The sequence below is a fragment of the Grampus griseus genome, assembly GCF_964374135.1.
Source record: "Grampus griseus genome assembly, chromosome: 14".
NCBI lineage: Eukaryota > Metazoa > Chordata > Mammalia > Artiodactyla > Delphinidae > Grampus > Grampus griseus.
The window spans coordinates 14978353-15006307 of NC_139008.1; the positions used below are offsets into that span (position 1 = coordinate 14978353).

General features: G+C 40.3%; 1 protein-coding gene across 1 annotated transcript; it reads right to left on the reverse strand.

Annotated features, from left to right (window-relative positions):
• Nucleotides 1-62: 62 nt before the first annotated feature.
• ZNF713 (zinc finger protein 713) lies at nt 63-27951 on the reverse strand (the record flags this gene model as incomplete). The annotated part of the gene is made up of 6 exons (XM_082669873.1): nt 27816-27951; nt 17711-18138; nt 17041-17126; nt 5288-5414; nt 4868-4960; nt 63-1105 (listed from the first exon to the last, which is right to left on the reverse strand). Exons 3-6 carry the CDS (start codon nt 17122-17124, stop codon nt 63-65), a joined length of 1347 nt encoding a protein of 448 aa, XP_082525999.1. The 5' UTR covers nt 17125-17126; nt 17711-18138; nt 27816-27951.
• Between the last annotated feature and the right edge of the window lie 4 nt (nt 27952-27955).

The window sequence follows — 27955 nt, forward strand, 5'->3', positions numbered from 1 at the left end:
TTTCCTACATTTATATATTCATATGAGTCCCTTACCCCACCCCCACCCCCGCCAGAACAAAGCTAAAAATTCTGAGTTATGTGCTGAGGAGTAAGTGAAGGACTGTGGCTTAAGGTTTTCTCACATTTATTATATTCACATAATTTCTTCCGAGTATGGATTTTCCTATGTTGATTAAGGTGTGCACTCTGGCTGAAGGCTTTTTCACATTCATTACATTTATAGGGTTTCTCTCCTGTATGAGTTCTCTCATGCTGATTAAGATGTGTCCTTTGGCTGAAGGCTTTCCCACAAAAACTACATTCATAAGGTTTCTCTCCAGTATGAAGTCTATGATGTTCTGTAAGGGATGTGATACGGCTAAAGGCTTTACCACACTGATTACATTTATAGGGCTTCTCTCCAGTATGAATTCTCAGATGTTGAGTAAAGGATGAATGTTGACGGAAGGCTTTCCCACATTCATTGCATATAAAAGGTTTTTCTCCTGTGTGAATTCTCTGATGTTGAATAAGATGTATCCTCTGGCTGAATCTTTTCCCACATTCATCACACTTATAAGGCTTCTCTCCTGTGAGTACTATCTGAGGTTGAGTAAGAGATGAGTTTTGGCTGAAGGCCTTCCCACACTCACTGGGTTTCCCCTCAGTATGAATATGAGTAGTAAGAAGAATATGTTGATTGAAGATTTTTCCACACTCATTATATTCATAAGGATTCTCTCTTACATAGTTTCCCTGATAGTAAGTGAAGTCTGAAATATGCTTGATGCTATTTCCTTGTGTGTCAGAATTAACGGGTATTTTAATTGAAGGAATTCTCTGATGCATAACAAGGTTTGAGTTCAGATTATAGTCTTCCCCAAATCTATTACATTCAAGGCTTCTCTCCTGTGTGATCTTTTTGTGGGTGAAAGATACTTGTCCTAAATGTCTCTGCTGGTTTTCTTGGTTAGATTCTAACCGGTAATCAAAATCCCAGAGTCCACCTAAGATGGAATACCAGAAACTGTCTCCTGTTAATCTCTCCATTAGCATGTCACAGGTTTTATTTTCATCAGAAATATTCTGGTTTGATTTTTTTATTTCTGGACTATTCTCCCCATCTAAAAGAAATTCAGAACATATAAACACTTTTCAGTATTCTCTGTTTTGTAAAAGAAATTATTGCATAGTGAATTACCAAATGAAACTGACAGTAATGCAGACAAGGCAAATGTGGCATTAAAAGTTTTGAAATATGGCCATGTAACAGGGGAAAGACTACAGAAGGATGACGAGAAGCAGTGAGCAGGTGGAAATTTTAAAATATGTGTGGTAATCATAAAAAGAAGAGATCAATCAGGAGCATACATAGTCGAAAGGAAATGGAAAGGAGAATAAGAAATATCAGGGTAAGGTCTGTGTTCAGAGGTGGGAGACAGAGACGACTACTTAGAGAAGACAGGTCCAAGTCCAAGACCTTCTAAATCTCACCTGTGGATTATTCTATTATAATACCAACTACTGGTTTATTTTAAAAGTATGTCTTCTGATTTTTAATCTTTTGTTTAAAATGATAAAACTAATACTTGCTTATAGTAACATATCCAATGTACAAAGTAAGAATTCCACCCCCTAAATGTAATCATTGTTAAGTTTGGAGCCTCTCTTGCCAGATTTCTCCTATATTCACATAAATATAAATGTAACCATATTTTGAACAAGCATGACACATGGATTGTGGTAAAAACAAAATTTCATTTCAGTCTCCCACTGCTTCTTTAAACTTTATTTAGTGGGGGTATTTTTCCTCTGCTTCTGTATGAAGATTTGGGCAGGACCCATGCTCTTCCTTTAATTATTAGGTAACAGATACTCCTACTCTTACATAACGTTGCAAACAGTCTCTATTCAGTAATTAAAGTGTTCAGTCATGTATAGTATTCAAAACTTCAAAATTAATCCCTCTCCCCTTCCTTGGGCTGTTACAGAGTCAATATTCCTCCTTCTCTCTCCCTGGCTCTCCCCCCCTCTACTCCTTCCCTGCTAGTCTTTTACCTGCTTCTACTCTGCTTATTTCTCCCCTCAACTATTTCCCTATACACCTCTTCCTTCACTCACTAACTCTTGTTTAATTCCCTTCTAACAAGAGTTGGAGGGTAGCAGCTGTGTGGAGGGAAGAGAGATCAAGAGATAGGCCAGTTTTTGTACAGTAGCTTCACATTCTCAGCTTGGTGGATGTTTAAAACAGACTCACTTTTGGGAACTTTTATGACTCTTGGAAGGTTCTAGCTAGACCCCTCTCTCTCCAGTCATTTCCGTGATCTAGGATAGATATATTTCAATTTTGGGTAATCCCTTGGGACCAGCCTTAGGGCATGAATGAACCCTATTGGACGAGATCATGTTGGCTGACTCATGAAAACACTCATAATACCTTGTCCCAACAAAACTTGGGTAGCGCAGACTGATCCTAACTCAGCAGCTTCTCCTGGCTCACCCATCAAAGCCATTTCCTTAGTCAGAGTCAGCTGTTCTCAGGCCTTGTACTGCTTTAGCTTTCTCAGATGTGAATCATGCACTAGTCCTGGTCTTCTACCTGCAGGGGAGGTATATACAAAGCTGTACGAGTGGTCCCCTTGAAGCTGGCACATATGCTTATGGTCAAGGACACTTGACAGCAAAAGAGGCAACATTAATAAATAATTATGCCAGCAACTGTCCTGGGAAAATAAAATAGAATTATACCATAATACTGTTTTTTATTTTGCTTTCTTACATTATTGCATAGCATGAACACACTTCCATGTCATCAAATACATTTCTACATAATTTTTAAAGGACTGTAAAATATCCAATTTTATGGATGTGCCAAAGTCAATTCAGATTTAGGTTACTTCGGGCTTATTCTTATCACAAATGATGAGTTAGTTGGCTGAACATGCAATAGAAATTTTAAAAAGAAAAAAAAGTCCAAGTCAGAAAATAAACTTACTCTGGTCAAGAATTAAATTATAGGTGGAAAAAATGTGATTTAAAGGATTTATTTTAAACCAGTTTATCATTTCAACCGAATTATCAACTGGACCACTTTATTTTCAGATAAAATGCTTTTGTCTGCTCAGGAACTTTGGCTCTAAAACGGTTGGAATAATTGGCTGGAGCTCAGAACACTGTCTTTTCTATTCTCTTAGCATCAAAATCCACAGGCTGCTGACCTGGCTCCTGGCACCACAGGTAAGTGTGGTGCTCTAGGCTCCTACAGCCTAGGAGTAGATTTCAGGGCATTCACTGCCTAAGGCCTATCTTCCAGAACTTTCATTTATCCCTGGAAACAGGGCAGCCTGATCAACATACCAGGAGGAGTGATAGTGCATGAAATGTACAGGCACTGCTCCCCCATGGTAGACACCCTCAAGGCACATCAGATATTCAACCAAAGGGTTGCCACCCAGCAAGACGCCAGGGGACAGGGTCTAGACTCCAGATGGAGACAATGATTATCTTGGGCTTTAAAGCAGTTTTGAAAAACAAACTCTAGTCTCTTTGCTCCAGCTCCTCACCTAACCCGAGCCCCTATGTTAGTAGACATGACTGCAACTGCCCTTAAGAGGAGGGTGGGCAATGCTAAGGATGAACACCCTCATCAAGCATTATACAGGGGCTTCCCTGGTGGCGCAGTGGTTAAGAATCCGCCTGCCAATGCAGGGGACACAGGTTCGAGCCCTGGTCCGGGAAGATCCCACATGTCACGGAGCAACTAAACCCATGCACCACAACTACTGAAGCCTGTGCTCTAGAGCCTGCGAGCCACAACTACTGAGCCCGTGCACCTCAACTACTGAAGCCCACGTGCCTAGAGCCCGTGCTCCACAACAAGAGAAGCCACCGCAATGAGAAGCCCGCGCACTGCAACGAAGAGTAGCTCCCACTCACTGCAACTAGAGAAAGCCCGTGCGCAGCAACGAAGATCCAATGAAGCCAAAAAAAAAAAAAAAAATGATAGCATGACATTCATAAACACAAATATAATCTAAAATCTGGGAAGAGAATGTGGGTGAAATACTGAGGCTAGAAATGTAGAAATGGGAAAATGAACATAGAAAGGCCACTTAAAAGCATGATGCTACAGAGTGAACACCAAGTCCATAAGAATATATGCCTTTAGAAGAATAAGGAGGGAGAGAGGGTATTTAAAGGAGCAGGGGAGAGGCCAGAAGAGGCAAGAATGGTGTGTATCACAAGCCAGAGTGTACTTTCAAGAAAGTCAAGTCAGCACAGTTAAATGCAACACAATCATAGGAGACAATAACTGTGGTTTTTTAGTCACTGGATTTGACTGGAAGGAAGTCAGGGGTAATCTCCAAGAAAACAATTTTAGTAACACTGGTAGTACACCTTTGTCACATCACAAAGGTGAGCTAGAGAATTAGAACTGAGGCTATGGGTTTTAGACAAGTTTAACGTGTTTGATAATAAAAAGAAAAACAAAAGAATGAAAAATGGGTAAAAATGGCAGAGGATTTTTGATATGGAGAAGAAAAAGATTTAAAGAATACCGAGAGGATGTATGAATAAAGAGAGAAAGAAAATGCGTCATGGAGATTTGCAACATCAAGGTATTTATGGACATCCAAACTAACACCTTCAAAATAAATTTGTGTTGTGTAAGTTTTTAAAATAATAAGTATATATTATCTGTTTAATCAGAAAAAAAGTAAGAGAGTCATTTCCACTTTGGAAAAATGTCAAATATGAACTGAATTTTTAAGAAGCATGCCTCTTTAAATCCCAGAGGCAGATGTTTGTAACACACTCAGTTAAGTATTTCAAAAGCGACTATTTTCCTTCACTGAGGTGCAAACACCCAAATGCTTGCTTCTCACCTGGATGAGTGTCTGGTGGGCTGTCTCTCTCCATCATCCACTGCTCCTCCTGCTCCAACTGAGTGATCACCTCCGGCTTATAAAGTTCATGCCCTATTCATGGGAAAAAATGTGTATCTTAGAATTTTATACTGGGAACAAAAATCTCTCTCAGAACTCATTTCCAACCTGTTTAATCTATAGGGCCTCCGGATTTGGAAAGGGGAGGCTTCAGAGGCAGCAAACTAAAGCTACCCATCTCAAAATCAGGACCTTTTACCTGAGAAGAAAGCAAAAAACAGAGGTCTCTGTCTCCAAAACTGATTAGCATTCTTCCATCCTGGCCTGAACTATATACACAAAAGCTTCGAAGGTTTTCACTACTAAAGGAAAGAAACCCATGTAGAATGAGTTCCAGTCTTACAGGGATGCCATCCTTACCCAGTGCAACCAGGTTGCTATAGTTCTCCAGCATCACGTCTCGGTAGAGGTTCTTCTGAGCAGGGTATAGCTGGTCCCACTCCTCTCTGGTGAATTCCACAGCCACATCCTGGAATGTCAGTGATTCCTGAAACACCAAGTACATCCTTGCTCAGCCAGAAAACTTTTTTTTACAGGGGCCCTTAGGGGAAGAGGCAAAGGTGCTGCAGTAGACAAAGGTTAGGATGTCTAAAGAGTTGTGCTGAAAGTCTTCAGGGCTCTGAGTAATCCAGGTCAAAATTTTGGAAGCAACAATTCTATCTTCTATCATCTTTCAAGACAGGTTTAAAAACATGCATGAAATAATGCTTGCTTTTAGGCTTTTTACAACCTGCTGCAGAGGAAACTCTCTCGTATCATCTAAACAATTAAAAAGCTACATGGAAAATTCATGCTATTAAGATTTCAGAATTGAAAGAATTCAGGATATGTTGAAATAGTGAAAGTAGGTATCAAGTTGGTGGATCATGTGTACAACCTTAACAGATTTTTAAGCTTTAGACAGAAGAGGAGAGAGAATATTCCAGTGTGTTTAAAAAGAAAAAAAAAAAAAAGGCAACAAGGGCAAATAGGTTGAGAGTAGAAGGCACGTGATGCATGTTGGGATCAGTAAAAGAAAAAGCCCATCCTCTCCCTTTCTCTTTCTATAATTTTCCTGGACTGTTTAAGAGTAAGTTGCAGAGGGACTTCCCTGGTGGCGCAGTGGTTAAGAATCCGCCTGCCAATGCAGGGGACACAGGTTTGAGCCCTGGTCTGGGAAGATCCCACATGCTGCGGAGCAACTAAGCCCGTGCGCCACAACTAACTGAGCCTGTGCTCTAGAGCCCGTGCGCCACAACTACTGAGCCTGCGTGCCACAACTACTAAAGCCCGTGCTCCTAGAGCCCGTGCTCCGCAACAAGAGAAGCCACCCAATGAGAAGCTGGCGCACCGCAACGAAGAGTAGCCCCCGCTCGCGGCAACTAGAGAAAGCCTGCGAGCAGAAACAAAGACCCAACGCGGCCAAAAATAAATAAATAAAAATAAATAAATTTATTAAAAAAAAGAGTAAGTTGCAGAGGTGATGCCCCTTTACCCCTAAAAAATTTGTTTATTTCCTAAATACAAGGAATTATCTTACGTAACAACAGGATGATCAAAATCAGTAAATTAACATCGATACAGTGCTGTTGTCTAAGCTATATACTTATTCAGATTTCACCAAATGTCCTAATAATGTCCTTTATAACAAAAATCAAGATTTTTGATTGTCTTGTATCTTTTGTCTCCTTGAATCTGCAGCAGGTCCCCAGCCCTTCTTTGTATTTCCTAACACTGACATTTTGAAAACACAGGCTAGTTATTTTGTAGAATAAACCTCAATTGGGGCTTGTCTAATGTCTCATCATGAGCAGATTCACACTATGCATTTATGGCAGGAATAGTTCAGGAGCGATGCTGGGTTCTTCTCAGTGAATTGTACGCATTGTTGACTAGTTCCATTACTGGCAATGTTAAATTTGATAATTTGGTTAAGGTGGTTACCTACCAGTAATTTCCCTTGGAAGATTACTATTGAATTCTGTAATTACTAAGTTTCTTGTGGGGGAGATACTTTGTTCCTCCTCAAACTTTCACCCACTCATTTTGGCTTTCACTGATAATTCTTGCCTGAACCAACTGTAATTTTCATGGTGCTTTTCTAATGCCAACACTCTTTGTACATTATTAGTTGGCTTTCTACTGTGCTGAAGAAGTTTCCCTTCCTATTTATTCATTAATTTATATGAGGTGGATTTACTTACTTATTTTATTCTTTAAGTTATAATCATTTACTATCACTATTTTAAAAATGCTCAGATGGTCCTAGATTTAGCCAGAAGCAGCCCCTTCAAACTCGCTTCTTTGTTCTTTTGAAATGTACCTATCATTCTTTGAGTACTTTACTTTTTGGGATAGAAAGATGTTCTTTCAAGGCTCATGTTGTGCTTTTCCTGCTCCAAACCTGGAATCAGCCATTTCTCAAAGGATCCCTGATTCCTTCTAATGGTCAAATACTGAGCAGCTCTGCTTCCCATTAGAAGATCTACAGGGTCACAGTCTGTCATGTTCTGCTCTGTTGGTCAAATATTGAGTGGCTATGTCTGGTTCCTTTTAATGGAGAATGGCACTTGGACACCAATATCTGGGCACTAGATGTGTCCAATGCTGCTGGAGTATTACTGCTTCTAGGCCCTCTCAGGGGTCGCACCTGGGAAAGAGAGGAATATACATAATGATGTATGTATACACACACAACTCCATACCCAATTCTGTATTTAGTTATATGTATTAAAACCCATGAGTCCACACTGACACCTCTAATTCTAATCCAACATGGCAAGGTTCATTCCATCCGCCTCTCTTTTCATATCTGTAATTCCCTTCTCTGACCATGAGAAACCTGGCTCCTATTATGCACAGTGAATTTGCTTATTTGCTCAATCCTAGAATGTAAAGAAAGTGGTTTCAGTATTGCTAACACGTGCCTCAGTGCAAAACAAGCTTACAAATGAGAGTTCACTGTTTAGAACTGTTTTGCTTTTAGCCTGAGGACATAGAGTATACATAACTATTTAGGTTCAAAAGTTAACTCCTTTTCAGTGTGGATATATCAGTAATTTGAAGTACAGTTTGGTTCAATTGTTTCTGTTTGTATTCAATTTTAAGCCCTCCTCCCATACCACCCCACTCCATTCCCTCTTTTTCACCCCAGTCCCATATAAGCCCTACAAGTAACCAAACTCATTAGACTCAAGTTTACCCTTCCAATGTCTCTTTTTGCTCAAACAAGCAAATAGATCTATATGCATATTTTTAAAATATTAATTTGTTTTTGCCGGGTCTTAGTTGCAGCAGGTGGGCTCCTTAGTTGTGGCTCACGGGCTCCTTAGTTGTGGCACGTGAACTCTTAGTTGCAGCATACATGTGGGATCGAGTTGCCTGACCAGGGATCAAACCTGGGCGCCCTGCATTGGGAGTGCAGAGTTTATCCAGTGCACAACCAGGGAAGTCCCTATATGCATTTTTTTTTTTCGGTACGCGAGCCTCTCACTGTTGTGGCCTCTCCCATTGCGGAGCGTAGGCTCCGCACGCGCAGGCTCAGCGGCCATGGCTCACGGGCCCAGCCGCTCCACGGCATGTGGGATCTTCCCGGACCGGGGCATGAACCCGTGTCCCCTGCATCGGCAGGCAGACTCTCAACGACTGCGCCACCAGGGAAGCCCTATATGCATATTTTTATTTCCTCTTCTTTCTTACACAAAAGTAGCATTTTACAAATACTCTTTTGCACTTTGATATTTTTTCACTGAACAGCTTATCCTGGAAATCCCTCCACATCAATTCATAGATATCTTCCTCATTCTTTTTTATAGCGGGATGGGACAGTGTGAATGTTCCACAATTTATTTAACTAGTCTATTAACAGACATTTTAGCTGCTTTCTACTCTCTTGCTACTACAAATCATGCTGTAATGAATTATCTTTTATGTATATTATTCTGCAATTGCATGTAAGTCTACCTCTAGAATCCAAAAGAGCATATGAATCTGCAATTTTGATATATATTGTCAAACTGACCTCCACAGGGGTTGTATCAGTTCTGTAATTATCTATTGCTGTATAACAATCCACCCCCAAATTTAGTGGCTCAAAACAACAACAATCATTTATTTTGCTCACAGAATCTGTAACATGCGCAGGACTCAGTGAGACTAGCTCATCTTTGTTCCATTTTGTTTCAGCTGGGGCGGCTCAACTTTGGGCTGTAGGATTCACTTTTAAGAGGCTCATTCATGTGGCTGGCAAGTTGGTGCTGGCTGTCAGCTGTGAGCTCAACCAGGGGCCTCAGGTTCTCTCCATACGGGCCTCTCCACAGGCTGCTTGGGCTTCCTCACGGCATGGTAGCTGGACCCCAAATGCAAAACTCCCAAGAGAACCAGCTTTCATCATCCAGCCTCAAGAGTCACATAGCTTCACTAAAAAAAGAGGTGATATATGTATATGTATAACTGATTCACTTTGCTGCACAGCAGAAACTAACACAACATTGTAAATCAACTAGACTCCAATAAAAATTAAAAAAAAAAGAAAGAGAGTCACATAGCTTCAGTTCCACCACAGTCACAGGCCTGCCCAGATCCAAGGGGAAGTAACACACTCCCACATCTCTTGATAGAAGAGGATTTAAATCATAGTATATGAGGAGCCTATGGAATGGGAGAAATTGTGCCATTTTCAGAAAATACAATCTGCTACTGTCTACCCTCTGAATGTAAACATTCACATCCCTCCTACATGCAAAATACACTCATCTTCCTCAAGACTCCCATGTTTCACCCCGTTAGAGCATCAGTGTGAAGTCCAGGATCTTGTCACCTGTATCAGGTCCACATGCAGATGAGGATCTTTGAGCACAGTTCCTCAGGTACAGTTCCTTGAAAGCTTTCTCCCTATTTTTCCTTCTGTGAGCTAAAGAAGTAGTTATCTGGCCCCCACCCTCTACCCTTCACAAACTCGAAGTGGTGCGAAAGGCATAGAAATAACCACTAGAGACACTCCCATTCAAGTACACAGCAATTCATAGCAATTCTAAAATGTAGCTGAGCTGGGCACGTGTTGAGAGATGTGAATGACAAATAGTTTTATTTTCAAGCTCAGTAATTCCTGGTTCCTTTATATTTATTTTTTAAAAATTTAAATATTGTTTATGTACAATATTATATGCTACAGGTATAGAGTATAGTGATTCACAAATTTAAAGGTTATACTCCATTTATAGTTATTATAAAATACTGGCTATATTCCCTGTGTTGTATATCCTTGTAGCTTATTTTATACATAATACCTTATACCTCTTAATCCCCTACCAATTGTATTGCCCCTCTCTGCTTCCCTCTCCCCAATAGTTTGTTCTCTATATCTGCAAGTCAGCTTTTTTTGTTTTATTCACTAGTTTGTTGTGTTTTTTAGATTTCACGTGTAAGTGATATCATACAGTATTTGTCTTTCTCTGACTTATGTCATTTAGCATAATGCCCTCCAAGTTCATCCATGTTGCTGCAAATGGCAAAATTTCATTCCTTTTTATGACCGAGTAGTATTTTGTTGTGTATATATATACCACATCTTTATCCATTCATCTGTTGATGGACACTGAGGTTGCTTCCACATCTTGGCAATTGTAAATGCCACTCTGATCACTGGGGTGCATGTATCTTTTCAAATTAGTGTTTTAGATTGCCGGGTCATGTGGTAGTTCTATTTTTAGTTTTTTTGAGAGACCTCCATACTGTTTTCCACAGTGGCTGCACCAATTTACATTCCCACCAACACTGTATGAGGGTTCCCTTTTCTCCACATCCTTGCCAAAATTTGTTATTTGTGTTCTTTTTGATGGCAGCCATTCTGACAAGTGTGAGGTGATATCTCATTGTGGTTTTGATTTGCATTTCACTGGTGATTAGCAATGTTGAGCATATTTTCATGTCTGGTTCCTGTATATTTCTTTTTTTACCTTCTTTTTCCTCTAGCATTTTACTTTAGGCAGCCAGAAGCTGCCAGTTGGCACTTTCAATCTTCTACCTGTAAATCTCAAGTAGATCGTTGAGTCCATTAAGTATATTTCCTATTTTCCTTGTTACTGAAGGTGACAGTGTTGACCAAAATTCCTCTTCAAGCTTCCCCTTTCCTCCAGCTCATAGTAAGATTTTCCTTATTATCCTTTAAGCCTTGTGAAAGGTCCCATAGGCCTCCACTAACTCTCCTTGAGGCTGTTATGATTCTACTAATAATCTTTTCCTTTCCATCTTCTGCCCTTTGTTCAACTGGCTCTGCTGCAAAGCTGATGCCACATATTCTATGTTTGTTTTGGTAGCACACCACTTCCAGGTAACAAAATCTGTACCAGTTATTTATCTATCGCTGCATAATAAACCATCTCAAAACTTGGGGGATTAAAACAGCAACTGTCATTGATTTTGCTCACAAATCTGTAATCTGGGCATAACTTAGTGAGGACAGCTTGCCTCTGATCTACATGGCATCAGCTGGGAGGGCGTGACTGTAGTTTGGAGAGTCTACTTTCAAGATGGCTCACTCACATGGCTGGCAAGTTGGTACTGGCTCTCAGCTGAGAGCTCCGCCAGGTCTGTGGGCCTTGGTTCCTCTCCATGTAGGTTTCTCCATGAGCTGTTTGGATTTGTGTGTGTGTGTGTGGCAAGGTGGCTGGATTTAGACCAAGCATCATGAGAGAATGAAGCAGAAGTCTTACTGCCTCTTATGACCTGCCTTGAAAGCCACATAGTTTCACTTCTACTGGTCACAAGCTTGCACAGATTCAATGGAGGGAACACTGACATCGATGTCTCTTGATGGGATGAATGTCAAAGTCATTGTATAGAAAGCATTTTGGATGGCAGATATATTTGGTCATTTTTCTGGAAATGCAATCTGCCGCACACTCACATTAGCAATGTAAGAGAGTGTCTGTTTTCCCAAAGCTTTGCCAAGAGAGTATGTTATCAAGCTTGTGGAAAATATCAACCCCGTAGGAAATACAAAGCTTGGTGATAAAATGTCAAGCTTTCTCTAGTTTTAATTTAAATTTCCTCTTCTTATGAGTACAGATAAACATTTTTCCTGTGTTTAAGATGCATTTGAATTTTCTTTCCTGTGAATTGTCTTTTTATGTTGTTTTTCAATCGGACTCCTAATCTCTTACCTGATTTAGAGGAGTGTTTTATTATTATTATAAAGACTACTATTATTATTAGAAAGATTACCCCACTACAATTTGAGTAGCAAAAATATTTTTCCGAATTTGACATGTCTTTTTACTTTGCTTACAGTTTTCTTTTCTCATACAGATTTTTGGGTATTTTTAAAGAGTTGAACCCATCTATTTTTTCTTTTATGGCTTCTGGATTCTCAGTTGTAATTAGAAAGTCTTTACTCAGTGAACACTATAAAGGAATTCTCCCATTTTATTCTTGTGTAACTTCTATGGCTTAATTTTTCACATTTAAATATTTGATCAATTTGAAGACTATTCTGATGTAAAGTATGGGGTATGGATTCAACTTTACCTTTTTCCAGGTGGCTCCACAGAAATACCATCAATTATTGAATAAACCATCTTTTCACCACTGGTTTGAGATGTGACCTATATTATATGCTAAATTCCTATTTGTTCAACAGATATTTATTCAGTGCTTCCTACATGCCAACTATAGGGCTTGAGATATACTAGTGAACAAGAGACTAAAATTCTCTTCCTTTATGAAACTCTAGCAGAGGAAGTAGAAGATAAACATGATAACTAGGTAAATTACATAGTGTGTTAGAAGATAAAAGAAGAGTAGAGGAAGAGTGTTTGAGAATGTTGAGGTGAGGCAGTTGCAATTTTATAAAGGTGGTCAGGAAAGATATAATTGAAGAGGTGACAATGGAGAAAAGACTTGAAAAGTTAACAGTACAAAGGCAAGAGTGTTTGTGGCATGATCAAGGAAGATGAATGAGGCCAGGGTAGATAGAGTGGAATGAGCAAGGAGGAGAAGTAAACGATGAAGTCAGAGAGGTAACAGGTCCGGATTCTGTAGGACTGTTTAGGCCATCATAAGGACTTTGGCTTTTACTATGAGTGAAATGGGAGCCATGCGTTTTGAGCACAGGAGTGACATGGTCTGATCTACCATTATCCTGCTATTTCCTGGGCTACATCTTTTTTTTTTTTTTTAACATCTTTATTGGAGTATAATTGCTTTACAATGGTGTGTTAGTTTCTGCTTTATAACAAAGTGAATCAGCTATACACATACATATATCCCTGTGTCTCCTCCCTCTTGCATCTCCCTCCCACCCTCCCTATCCCACCCCTCTAGGTGGTCACAAAGCACCGAGCTGATCTTCCTGTGCTATGCAGCTGCTTCCCACTAGCTATCTATTTTACACTTGGTAGTGTATATATGTCCATGCCACTCTCTCACTTCGTCCCAGCTTACCCTTCCCCCTCCCCGTGTCCTCAAGTCCATTCTCTATGTGGGCTACATTTTTTGAAGTCATCTTTTTTCTTCCTTTGTCTTTATCCCTCTCACTAATCTCAGCTGTTTCCCAGAGCACAGCACTCAAGTCCACCTATTTTTCTCCATCTTCTAATTTTAAGGTATTACTTTCTGTCATCTAGAATACTGCAGTAGCTTCCTAAGGGATCTCTCCCCTTTCCTTTCTTGCCTTTCACAAATGCACTTACTATCTAGCATGTACCAGGGTGATGTTTAAAGTAGAATTCAGTTACTTATTATGTTATTACCTTGCTTAAATTCTCTCAAAGGCTTTCCACTGCACTTAGAATAAAAACTGAACTTCTTATCATGGTCATAAAGCCCTGTATACGTAGCCCCTGCATACTTCTCCAAGCTTATTCCAAGTCCCCCTCTCCGTCCATCCAACAACAGTGGCCTTCTTTTGATTTCTCAAATATACCCATAGTTTTTGTACATGATGTTTAGCACATGCCTAAAATGCTCTTTTCCATTTACTTTTTTTTTTCCAAATCTGCTTTTTTATTGACCTCAGAAGCTGTCATCAAGCTTCATTATATCCAATTCAGTTTTCTCTGGTACACTGTTCATAATTTTAAAATTTTTTTAAATAAATTTATTTTATTTATTTAGTTATTTATGGCTGTGTTGGGTCTTCGTTGCTGCACACAGTCTTTCTCTAGTTGCAACGAGCAGAGGCTACTCTTTGTTGCGGTGCACGGGCTTCTCACTGTGGTGGCTTCTCTCGTTGCGGAGCATGGGCTCTAGGTGCGTGGACTTCAGTAGTTGTGGCATGTGGGCTCAGTAGTTGTGGCTCGCGGGCTCTAGAGCGCAGGCTCAGTAGTTGTGGCGCATGGGCTTAGCTGCTCTGCGGCATGTGAGATCTTCCCGGACCAGGGCTCAAAGCCCTGTCCCCTGCATCGGCAGGTGGATTCTTAACCCTTGCACCGCCAGGGAAGCCCTAAAATATTTTTGAACAGGTGTATTTATACGGTTCAAAAAAGGTCTCACATTCCTGGTACAATTGACCTGGTCCCCACCTCCATTCCCACAGATAATCGCTATTATCAGTATTTTATGTATTCTTCTAGAGTTTCTTCGTGTAAATATAAGCAGATACAAATTTCTTATTCTTTCCAGTGTCCTGGTGTCCAGATATACAGCAGTTCAACTGGCTTGCAACCTGTGAACAGATGTTGCTATGAGGTTGTAGAGATGGTCTACTTACTTTTTATAACTCCTATATTCTCCTTCACATCCCACCTTAAATTTCGCTTCCCCAGAAAGTTCTTCCCTGATTCCCTAATGCATATTCACAATGCCTTATTCTTATTATGTATAATAAACATCTCAATTTGCAATTCCTTAGTATATCTGCTGAATGTCTGTCTCTGCTAAACAACTTGGTTTAGGACCATGTCTGTTTTGCTCACTGATGTAGTTCTGATGCCAAGCACAATTTCTGGCACATAGCAACTGCTCAAAAAATATTTATTGAATGAATGAATCATCTTTCTTCTGAACAAAGTAAATGGTTCTGGAAAATTAAAGCAAACTCCTCTGGCTAGAATGCCAAGAAACAGATACGCTACCTTAGTTCTCAATGTCTTTCTATCCCTGTCTGTGGGGAGCCTTACAATTAAGAGTAAACTGAATGAATCTATTCCTTGCAACCCAAAGCACTGATGTACCAAATAAATACTAAAGCTCGGCAGACAGTCTCCTTATGGTCCCTGCTCTTGCTCAAGTTCTATTTCCTGTCTTCTCTAACGTCCAAATACTACCTGATATCAGCACAAATTCAAACTCTCCTTTCCTCATGAAGTCTTTCCTCGCCCCTCCATTCTTTTTTTGCCCTTTCTTTTTTTTTAAATTTATTTTTATTTTTTTGGCTGCGTCAGGTCTCAGTTGTGGTGCGTAGGCTCTTCATTGCGGCATGCGGGCTTCTCTCTAGTTGCAGTGTGCAGGCTCCTCTCTAGTTGTGGTGTGCAGGTTTTCTTCCTCTAGTTGTGGCACGTGGGCTCCAGGGCGCGGGGGCTCTGTAGTTTGTGGTATGCGGGCTCTCTAGTTGAGGCACCCGGGGGCTCAGTAATTGTGGTGTGTGGGCTTAGCTGCCCTGCGGCATGTAGTACCTTAGTTCCCTGGCCAGGGATTGAAGCTGCAACCCCCTGCATTGGAAGGCGGATTCTTTACCACTGGACCACCAGGGAAGTCCTGGCCCCCTCCAGTCTTATTTATTTATTTATGGCTGCGTTGGGTCTTCATTGCTGCGCGCGGGCTTTCTCTAGTTGTGGCGAGCGGGGGCTACTCTTCGTTGCGGTGTGTGGGCTTCTCATTGCAGTGGCTTCTCTTGTTGGGGAGCACAGGCTCTAGGCGTGTGGGCTTCAGTAGTTGTGGCACGTGGGCTCAGTAGTTGTGGCTCGTGGGCTCTAGAGCACAGGCTCAGTCGTTGTGGCGCATGGGCTTAGCTGCTCCGCAGCATGTGAGATCTTCCCGGACCAGGGCTCGAACCCATGTCCCCTGCACTGGCAGGCGGATCTCTCAGATTACCAGGGAAGGCCCTGCCACTCCAGTCTTAATTGGACTTCTCTCCTCTCTGAGCACCTGCTGTATTTGTTGTCTTTGACATTCAGAGAAGAACCTAACATTACACTTTTCTGAATATTAATTGTGTGATGTAGGCTTTAAAAAATCTCCTCCAATGAGTTTGCTACCTGTGGATAATGATTATCTCATAACAACATGGAACAACAGAAATCCTCCTTTCTGAAGCAATCGAGACTGGTATCTGGTATGTACCAGCTAGTTAAAGTGGGGTTCCATAAACAATATCTCAAAGATTTAAACATTTAAATTTAAAATACATAAGTGTACATTTATTCCCTTATCTTTTGATATGAGAATGATTTTAATGATTGAGTGCCCATATCCAAAATGTATCACTTTCTGTTTCATTAAATCAAAACAAGCAAATGACTCTTAGGAAATAATACTGGTATAGAACCCTGAGAGTTTTAGGATTTTCCTTCAATGTTTTACAGTTTTGCTCACACCTAATTTGACAGCAATATTTTAAAAGGTGACTGGCATTTACTGAGTCTTTCCAAAGCATTCAACTAGTTTTCATAGAAACAACTTATCATACTTATACCTCATAGAGGTTTACATCATACTTAATCAAATTGTAACAACTGGTTTAAACAGGTTTTGGAAGAGATACAACAGATTCTTGATAAATATTAACTTGTGGCAGCAGATGTTCTCAGGTACATTAACAGTCCTGTTACCTTCAAGCAGTCACAGTGACTTGGGCATCATTCATTGTTTGCAGACAGAGTGGCAAATGTTGTTTGAATTCTAGTGAGCTATTTAAGGGAAGGGTGATTAAAACACAGTCTATGGCTTCTTGTGTTACCTTTACAACATCTAGCTCAGACATGAGTCCATGATCTGGTAAAAATGCTGAAGGAGAGAAGAGCTATAAAGGGGCACATAAGGAGAGTGGGAAACATCCCGTAGAGATCAGCATCTGTCACAAAAGTCTCAAGTGCTCTGGATTTTGGGGGCTTAGTACTTCTGAAAATTGAAAAATAAAAGTGCCCGCATTCTGAGAACTATAATAGCATTTCAGAGGAGAGTAAAACTGAACTTACCTGAGACCGTTGTATCTGTGATCCAACATTCATTTCCTTCTCCATGTTTCCCTCCTGGGAAAGTACAGCATTCTGAGAAGGCATTACTGGGAAAAAGAGAGAAGAAGAATCTTGTCAACGTATGACATTAAGGCTGAACCTAAATCTTGGGCCTTTTGTTTTGGATTAGGATGGCAAATGGCTTAGAGAGAAGCCCTCTAAGACATAAGCCTAAAGGCTGGGTGACTTAACTGTGACATTCTTGTTCCTCTATCACATTGAGGAACATAATGCAGGACTTTCTCTCCTCTGTAGTATAACTCCACTTGTTGTGACATATGGGAAGCTCAAAGGTGCTTACTGGTTTTCAGCCCTAGCTACACACTTGGGGAATTTTTAAAAGATGCCAGCACTTAGCCCCTATTCCCAGAGATTTGGATTTAATGGTCTAGGGTGATCCTGGGCAACAGCATTTTAAATTCTGAAGTCTCCAAGTGATTCTAAGTGGGAAATGAGAACCACTGAGATGAGGTGATGCAGAGAACATATGTTAAGGGCCTATTCTTACCCTTTAAGGAGATAAACTCATCCCTAACCTCAAACTCCAGACTCTTTAGGATGACCCTTCTAATATAGAAATGAGATTTCACTCTTTTCATTTTTCAGAATGTTCGCTTTCCTTTTTGAGTACCTGGATTCAGTCCTCCACCAGGATGACTACACCTCTTTGCAGTTCTTAAGTTGTAATGTCCCCAAAGCCTTGTTCTCTTCTAGTATGACAGTCAGGAGATACACCAGTACTAGCAGCTTCAGTATCCTTGTCAGTCCCTGAAGGCTGATTTGTCCCAGTGCCTTATAGGAAACAGCCACTCCCAGGCATTAAAGGTGCCTCAACTCATGAGAGGGTCAGGAGCCAGTGGATATCCATGATAATGACTTCTGCTTCCCAGGAGCAGCCACTCTCAGAATCTTGCCTTGTTCATGCAGAGTTGAGATGCAGAGGTTCCTGAAAGTGGCTATTACATTCGTTTTTCTCCCTAAAGGCATCAATCCTTCATGTACAGACTTCACTATGATATTCAAATCTGCCTCCTGGTTGAGCAGTTTCAGGTTGAGCAACTGTAATGAGATGCACCAGAGTCAGCAGAAGAAATCCAGCAGTGTCAGTCACCTAGGGACCTAGGGAGTCTATAAAGACATACAAACTATTCATTCATGAAGATAGAGCCCCGTAGGATGTGGAATTCTTTAAAACAAGCAAAAAGCATTTTTAAAATTTCTCAGATTACGAAGAGCAGAGATGTACAGATGCATCAACTACAACAAACTTAGCCTCAGTCCTCTCCCACCTTCTTCTCAGAACAGAAAACATGTGGTCCTTGCCCAGAGGCAGACTTTCAGATAGAGTTTTCTCCTCAGAAAGAAGAAAAAACAGGTGTTTCACCAATACCAACAACAGAGTGAAGTGTACTGATCTGCTAATAATCAGGAGAGAATACACTTGTTCTCTGCTCACAAAAGTTGACCTGAAAAACTTTTCTCAAAAACTATTGATAGAAATGAAGAATGAAGTCATTTCTGAGAAGAAAAAGAGAAAACTGCAGTTCCAATGGAGTGGCCCTGTTAGATAAGGAAGCCATTCAAGCCAAGACATGGCACAATTCTAACATTTTACAACCAGTTGACTAAGACGCAGACCTTTCAAGAGTAATTTTAAAGCACTTTAAGAACCAGGTCCTTATTTTACCAAGCAAAAGCTCTAAAAAGGTCCTATGGTCTGAAGAGTCAGATAGAATCTACAAGGATGTCCTGAGGTTTCAAACCCAATCACCTGAAAACCATTTATTCACAACAACGAAAACAGCACTAACCATGTTAGTGGACAGGGTTTCTCCTTTATATGTGTGAACCCAAGGCAATGAAGAACATTTCAAATATATTATACATTGTATACAAATATAGCTAGTTTGAGAATACTTTTTTTTTTTTTTTTTTTGTGGTACGCGGGCCTCTCACTGTTGTGGCCTCTCCTGTTGCTCAGCACAGGCTCCGGATGAGCAGGCTCAGCGGCCATAGCTTACGGGCCCAGCCGCTCCGCGGCATGTGGGATCCTCCCGGACCGGGGCACGAACCCGCGTCCCCTGCATCGGCAGGCAGACTCTCAACCACTGCGCCACCAGGGAAGCCCGAGAATACTTTTTAAAAAAATATTTATTTACTTATTTATTTGGTTGCGCTGTCTTAGTTGTGGCAGGTGGGCTCCTTAGTTGCAGTTCGTGGGCTCCTTAGTTGTGGCATGCGAACTCTAAGTTGCGGCATGCATATGTGATCTAGTTCCCTGACCAGGGGTTGAACCCCTGCCCCCTGCATTGGGAGCGCAGAGTCTCAACCACTGTGCCACCAGGGAAGTCCCCTGAGAATACTTTTTATGGCATCTGATGGGACTAGGGTTCCTTAAAATACACCTTTGGAAATGCTGATTTAGTTCTCAGTTCCTTGGTTTAATGAAGGATTCTGAGTTTAATGAATTTTTCGCTTAATGAAGCTCTAATCACAGAGCTAAGTGAAAGAGCTGGTTCTAGAACACTTAGGTCTTCTGATTCAGCCCTGGGCTCTTTCTAGTATACGCTAAAGTCCTTTTTGCTGCTTGTTTTCTCCCTTTTCCTTAAAAAAAAAATCTGATCCCTTTCTTTTAATAATTTCCCTTTTAATTCCTATATTGGAAAGAACAGAAAAAGAGAACAACTCCCGACCCACAAACTGTGCAATTTCTCATACAACAAACGGGTGGAGCTTTCCAGAGAGAGAGACTGCAGAATTGCCAGTCTTTTTCAAACAAGTAACCATGATGGCTGGGAAAGTAACAAATTCCCTTGACTGCTTAAAGAATACTAGAATTATAGTCAATTCAGAGGAAGGATGATTCTGGCTTAACAGTTTTCATTTTCACCCCAAGCTCTTCCAAAAATCTGAGTGAACTTCACTGCCCATAGAAAATCTATGCCGTGGTTCTCAATCTGGGCTGTGCATTGGACTCAGCCCAGATTTAAAATGACACTACAGATGCATATATATAGGGCCAGATGCATATATATATATATATATATATATATATATATATATATATATATACACACACACACACACACACATGGCAAGGCTCTACCCAAGAGCTACTAAATCAGAATCTGTCGAGAAGAATTCTGGCATCCACATATTTTTTAAATGCTCCACAAGTGATTCTGATGCAAGCAAGAACTCAGAACAACTATCAGAGCCTTTTGTTTCCTTCACACCCTCAATCCCAATGATTTTCATCATCATTCTACTTCAGTCACCCACTTCCAGGGCTGAACCACTTCTGAAATCTTTCTTACCTTACACAACACTAGACTGTGAATCGGGAGACCTAGGTTCTAGGCTAGATGGGGAAGAAAATCAAGGCAGGAGTAGTGGTTTAATAGATGCAGGGAAAATAGACAAAAGAGCAGTGTTTATCAAAGTGTGGTCTGAAGATCACTTGAATCATGGTATTTGTTGAAAAGCAGACTCACTGGTCCTATCCTAGATCTCATGAAATAGCACCTCTGGAGATATTATTGGCCCAAGAATTTGCATTACAAAGTTATTTCTTCCCTGGAATCAGTCCGTTCCCTCCAGCCTCCCTACAGGCACGAACCTAGCACCTATCTTCTCATTCCTAGATCTTCAACTTTATCTTTCACTTTTATTGACTCTTTCCTATCATCATTTAAAATCATTTAAAGTCTCTCCCAACATTAAAATTTTTCACTGGCTTTTACACCCCTTTGCAACTACCATTCTTTATTTATTCAAGGCTACAACTCTTCAAAGGATTGTCGATACTTGTCTCTACTTCCTCATTACCCATTTATTTTTCAATTCTCTGTAATCTTGCTTCTGTTCTGCCATCAGCACTCCCCTGAAATTGCTCTGGTCAAGAATACCAAACTCTCTTTTGTAGTTCATGCAATGGACCTCATTACTTCTTGCTTTCTTGAGCTCTGATGGTATCTGGTACTGCTGACAGCTGCGTCTTGCTTTACTTCAGTGGGCTATGTTCTAATCCCTTTTCCTCTGCCTACCATTCACATATTGTTGTTCCTTAGGATTTTCCAAAATCTACTCTCGCCCTCTCCACACTTGAAGTGAAGGGACCTTTAAAAGATTTGAACCTGACTCTATCAGTCCCTCACTTGAAATTCTGCAGCAGCTTCCTTAGGCTGGAGTACAAAGCCATAAAGAAACCTACGACCTGCTTCCTGTTCCCTCTCAAGCCACTCTGCTGTTTGCTTTGGAGGGTTCATACACAGCATCCTGCTTTTAGGTGTTTAAATGTGCCATGTGTGGGATCCACCCCCACCTCCTCCCCTAGCAATACCTACGCTTCCTTCAGGTCTCAGCTTAAATCAAGTAAGATTTTGACATCACGGACGAAGTGAGGCCCCCTTGTTCACACCTTCCTTCTTTAGGTAGCACTTTTTATTGTTGCAATTATTGTACAGTTATCCATCTTTATTTATACCTCACTACTGTGTGATGTTAACCTCCATGAAGGCATGAATCTGTTCTGTCTTGCTTAACTATTCTAATTTCAAGGTCCGGTATGTGATTCATAGTAGATATGTATCAAATATTTGCTCATTGAGTAAATGAAAGGGTTCTGGTGTTTGCTCTTCTATTTTTTATTTTTTTTAAGTTATTTTTATTTTTATTTTTTTGCGGTACGCGGGCCTCCCACTGTTGTGGCCTCTCCCGTTGTGGAGCACAGGCTCAGGACGCGCAGGCTCAGCGGCCATGGCTCACAGGCCTAGCCACTCCGCGGCACGGACCCGTGTCCCCTGCATCGGCAGGCGGACTCTCAACCACTGCGCCATCAGGGAAGCCCTATTTTTTAACTTTCTATTTTGAACCAATTTTAGACTTACAGTTAAGCTGCAAAAGTAGTACTCAGTTCTTAAATACCATTTACCCTACTTGTCCTAATATTAATATTTTACGTAACCATGGTACAATGATCAATACCAGGAATTTAACAATATTATTAATTCAAATTATTCAAATTTCACCAGTTTTTCCACTAATATTCTCTGATCCAGGATCCCACGTCGCATTTAGTTTTTATTTTTCCTGAGTCTCCTCCAATCTGTAACAGCTCCCCAGGTTTTCTGTCTTTCATGAGCTTGATACTTTTGAAGAGTACTAATGAATTATTTTGTAGAATGTCCCTCAATTTGGGTTTGTCTGATGTTTTCTCAGGGTTGGAATAAAGTTAAGATTTTAGCAAGAATGACACAGAAGTGATGTTGTGTCTTTCTTAGTGCATAATATGAATGGGCTTATGATGTAGATATGTCTTATGAATGGTAACATTGACCATTATCACCTGGTTAAGGTGGTGTTTACCAGGTTTCTCCACTGCAACAATTATTAATATGGTGTTTGCTTAATGGTGATTTCTCTACTTCCCTCTTTCCTACTAATTATTAATTGGAATTTCTCCATAAGGAAAAGCTGTTCCTGGGCTCTAATTTATTTATATCTGTATGGATTTATGGATATTTGTTTTATTCTATGAGTTAAAATACAAAACATTATTATTTTATTATACAAACTGTTCCAGCTTTGGCCATTAGGAGGCTCCTGTGTTACTCTAACCAGCTCAGCTATTTTGAACACTTCCTGGCACCATAAGATGTTCTAGGCTCTTGTATTTTCCCTGACCATCCCTGGAATCAGCCACTTCTCCAAAGAGCCCTGGTTCCATTTATTGGAAAAGTGTTTAGACACAAAAATCTGGGTACCAGGTGTGCTGCTTGCTACTGGTGTATCATTGCTTCTAGGCCCTCCAGGAGACTGAGCTACGAAGTATATATGTATGCATATCAACCACACATATACATACTTCTATTGTGTTTGTCTATATATTAAATACCATGAGTTCACACTGACACCTCTGGTTCCAATCCGATACCACAGGGCTCATTTTGGTCTTCTTCCTTTTCTCATTGGTAACTTCTTTCTTCAACAGTGAAAAGTTGTTGGCTCTCATTATCTACAATATATTTACTTATTTGTTCAATTCTGGTATACACACAAAGTAGTTTCAGAATTACTAACTCATACCCTTGTGAGAAACACATTTACTAGCTTGATTACAGCATTTATGTAGAGTTCTCTTTGTCTTTAACCTTAGAGTATCCAGTCAAGATAGTGGTTCCTAAAGTTACTTAGGTCAGTTCTTTTCTTTGCCACTTCCTTCAGTGAGGTTATGTCATTCATTTGTACTACAGTTACGTTTATTTGTTAGTGTTTGTATTCATTCTCTTCTATTTTTACAGCCGTCCCCTGGTATCCCTGGGGGACTGGTTCCAGAATCCACTGCAGATACCAAGATCTGAGGAAGCTCAAATGCTTTATATAATATGCTGTGTAGTATTTATATATAAACTATACATATCCTCCTGTATACTTTAAATCATCTCTAGATGACATTACTTATAATACCTAATACAGTATAAATGCTACATAAACAGTTGCCTGCACACGGCAAATTCAAGTTTTGCTATTTGGAACTTTCTGGAATTTTTTCCCCAAATATTTTCCATCTGCAGTTGGTTGAATATATAAATGTGGAAGCCGAAAATACAAAGGGCTGAATGTAGTCTATTTACTCTCAGGTGGCTTCACCCATTGCTACGGTTTCATTGATCATCTTTTTTGAGCTATATAACCACATACACTCTTACTGGACATCCCCACCTACCTCGTGGGTTTGTTGTGAGGCTTAAGGGATTAAATATTTGTAAATATTTAGATCATATTAGCACTTAGTTAGCGGTATTTATATATTTTACATATTACTCTTACTCTATCATATTCCCTGTCTCAAGGAATAGTGCTACCAAACCTGAAACCTGAGTGCCATTACTGATCTCTCTTTCTTTCCCTTAGTCTCATTCCCCAATCAAACGTCAAATCCTGGTAAATTTCCCTCCTTAAACACGTAGTGAGTGTTCCATCTTCACTTCCACTACCTTTATTCAGGTATCATCTCTCACTTTGATTACTGCCACACCCATCTAACTGGTCCTTGACTTTAGTCCAACATTTTCTTCACACTGCAGCCAGAGAGATCTTTCTCCACACCCCTTCTCTACTGTGGAAACGCCTTCACTTTATTTTCTGACAAATATTAAAATGAAAATTTTAGTAAATACAGAAAAGCAGAAAAAAAATCACCTATAATGTCATCACCTAGAGATAACCAATTACTTTTTCGGGATATAGCCTTGCAGGCTTTTCCTTCACAAACACACACACACACTCATGCACATTATAATATGGCATGTTATTTCTTTTTTGAAACCTGGATTTTAATTGATAATATTGTATACATCACTTCATGGAAGAAAACAAAAATCTAAATATTCATTAAAAAAATAGGCTCATAGTATATTCCACTGCATGAGATACCTAAAGTTTATTTAACAAGTTTATTATTAATAGACATTTAGGCCTCTCTCTCTCCTTCTTTCTCTGCTGTTACAGACAACAGCAAACATTATACAGTTTTGGCATAATTTTGCCTGACTATTTCCTTAGGATAAATTCCTAGCAGAGGAACTGCTGGGTAAAAAGGAAGGCAAAAGGTGTATCATTTTACATATTCAGCAATATATGATAGTGACCATTAGCCAATGTTAGGTATTATTCTTTTTAAATGTAATACACAAATAGCATTTAACTGCTGCTTTAATATGCAATTCTTAGATAACATGTAAGGTAGGATTTTTTTTTTTTTTTTTTTTTTGCGGTACGCGGCCTCTCACTGTTGTGGTGTCTCCTGTTGCGGAGCACAGGCTCTGGACGCGCAGGCTCAGCGGCCATGGCTCACAGGCCTAGCCGCTCTGCGGCATGTGGGATCTTCCCGGGCCAGGGCACGAACTCATGTCCTCTGCATCGGCAGGCGGACTCTCAACCACTGTGCCACCAGGGAAGCCCATAAGGTAGGATTTTTAACTTTTATATTTTTTCTTTTATAAATTACCCTTTTGTGTCAATTGTCCACTTTTCTACCATATTGTCTTTTTCTTATTGATTTGTAAGAGTCCTTTATTACATAGTCTGCAATAAAGGACTAAATTAGCAGGTCTGAATGGTCCAAACTCTGCATATTCCAAGGAAAGGTTTGACTCTGGCCTTGCTCCTGGTAGATAACCTATAAGCCCCTGAAACATCCCATCTGTTAAGAGTGTCTCTGTTTACCTGAGGCCTTGGGACAGGTCAAAGAGTTTATGCTAACAATGGGATTTATGGTGGGAATCTTGGACCATGTGGTATCAGCTTGCCCACTGGAGGAGCTGGAGACTGGAGGTCAGCAAAATGGATGGGCAGCCATGCTTATATGACCAACTTCCAGTAAATACTCTGGACACCAAGGTTTGAATGAGCTTTCCTGGTTGGCAGTACTGCATACATATGGCCACACATCATTGCTCAGAGAATTAAGGACTACTTGCACAAGTCCATTGAGAGAGGACAACTGGAAGCTTGCACCTGGTCTCTCCTGGACCCTGCCTTACATGCTTTTTTTTCATTGCTGATTTTAATCTGCATCCTTTCACTGTAATACTCATCTTACTGGGAGTATAACAGTTTTGCTGAGTTCTGTAAGTACTTCTAGAACATCACTGAACCTGAGTATGGTTTGGGGACCTCTGAACACAGATAGTAACCAGCAACTCCCCTGTCATAACATAGATAACAAATATAGTCTTCACTTTATCATTTGTCTCTAATTTTTGCTGCTTTCTGAAAAGAGCTAATATTTAAAAATTTTACCTTATAAAACCTGGGGTTTTTTTTCTCTCTGTATAGGTTCTAAGTGCGTGTGAGGGGTTTTGTTTTGTTTTCCTTACATAGATTATACACTTTAACAAGGTTTTTTTTTTTTTTTTTACACATTCTACATAAAAACATGAGTATGCAAAACATGGGTGTACACAGAGTAAAATATGTGTGCCTTTCAACTTCTCTTCTACTCTACTTCCCTCCCTGGAGGTAACTCATTGTCAGTCACTTGGTTTGCATCCTTTTCTGTGTATTTATGAACATACATAATATAACCACATACATACTTAACATAATGCACACCATACTATATTCATTGTTCTGCAACATCCTTTATTCACTAATGTCTTAGAGATCTTTCTTTGTGTGTTAACTTCACAATAAACTACATAATAAACTATCTTATTCTATTTTATAGCAGCACAATATTCCACTGTATGGGTCTATCACAATATGTTTAACCATATCCAGAGTGAACATTTAAGCTGTACCTATTTCTCAAATTATAAACAATATTGTAATAAACATCTTTGTACATACTTCCCTGTGCACCTGTGCAAGTATTTCTGCAGGACAGATCTTAGAATAGAATTTCTGAACCACAGAGTGAGCTCATTTAACATTTTTGTAAATGCAGTCAAATTGCCACCCAAAATACTTCCTCAACTGTACAACCGGTGCCCTTCCCCCCTGCACTTTCCTCAACACTTTGTATCACCAATATTTTTATATTTTGCCAGTCCAGTGGGTGAAAAATATCTGTCTTCATTTGCATTCTACGGTTACTTATGAAGTTAAGCACTTTTTTCATTGGTTTCCTGTATCTTCTATAAATTGCCTGTGCATATCCTTTGCCCACTTTTCTTTTTTCTCTTTTCTTTTTTCAACAAGTCTCTTTACATATTATAGACACTTTCTCTAACACGTTGCAAATATTTTCTTCAAATCTCTAATTTTTAGCCCTTTGTTCTTTTCAAATACAAAAACTTTAAATTTTGATATCATTAAATTAATGAATTTTCCCCAGAGGGTTTTGTTTCCTGTTTGGGTGGTTTGGTAGGGCTACAGCATAAAGTGCAAGGGTGGAAGGCCAAGCAGTATGCAATATTAAGGTCATAAAAGGCTTTGAGGGCACTGCTAAGAAACTAAAACATTATCCTGATGGCAGCAGGGAAGCATATAAAAGTTTTCAGCAATAGAGTGACTTTCAACAAATTCTCCATTTAATAAGAGCACCTACTAAGTGCCATGGTCAACTCTGTCTCTTAGAAAATGGTAACTTTTGTACCTTTTACATTTCCCACAATTCAAAATAACTAAAAGACACAGAAAGCTCATTATGTTAAAAGACACAATTAGGGGAATCTGCTCTGCCACATATTAAAACAAAATGGTATCAGTGCAGAAACTGTGAGGGCCGTGAAACAGTCTAGAAACAGATCCGAGTATACACACGCCTGTAGAATAGAATAAAAGTGTCATTTCGATTCAGTGGGAAAACAGATGATGGCAAGACCACCGGGGAAAAAGGCATATTCCTATCTAACACGTTATCACAAAATTAATACCCAGTAGGTTAAAATGTAAAAAAAAAAAAAAAAAAGCTATGTAAAAAATCCTTTAAAAGTATTACAAGAAAATAAAGGTGAATGTTTTAATACTCTTGAGATGGGGAAAACTTTCCAAAAATGATACCCACCCACGCCTATTCCAAAATAAATTGCATAAGATATTAGAGGAAAATAGGTTTGTAATCTTGGAACGCGGAGGCCTTCCTATCAAAGGGGCACAGGGTATCCAAGAAGTCTAAGGGCGCCGCTGGGGGGCTCCGAGTCGACCGGAGGGGCGGCGTACGCGACCCGTGACCCCGGGGCTGCCGCCCGCCCTGCCCCCTCGCCTGCCGCCCGCGGGGCCGCACTCACCCGCCTCCACAGACAAAGGGCGCCCAGGCCGGCTCCGCCCCCTGACGACGACACCGCCGCCGCCGCTGCCCGTCCGGACCCAGGCGGGAGAGGGTGATGAGGGCCCTGATGCCTGAGCCAATGACGCCCAGTGACGGGGC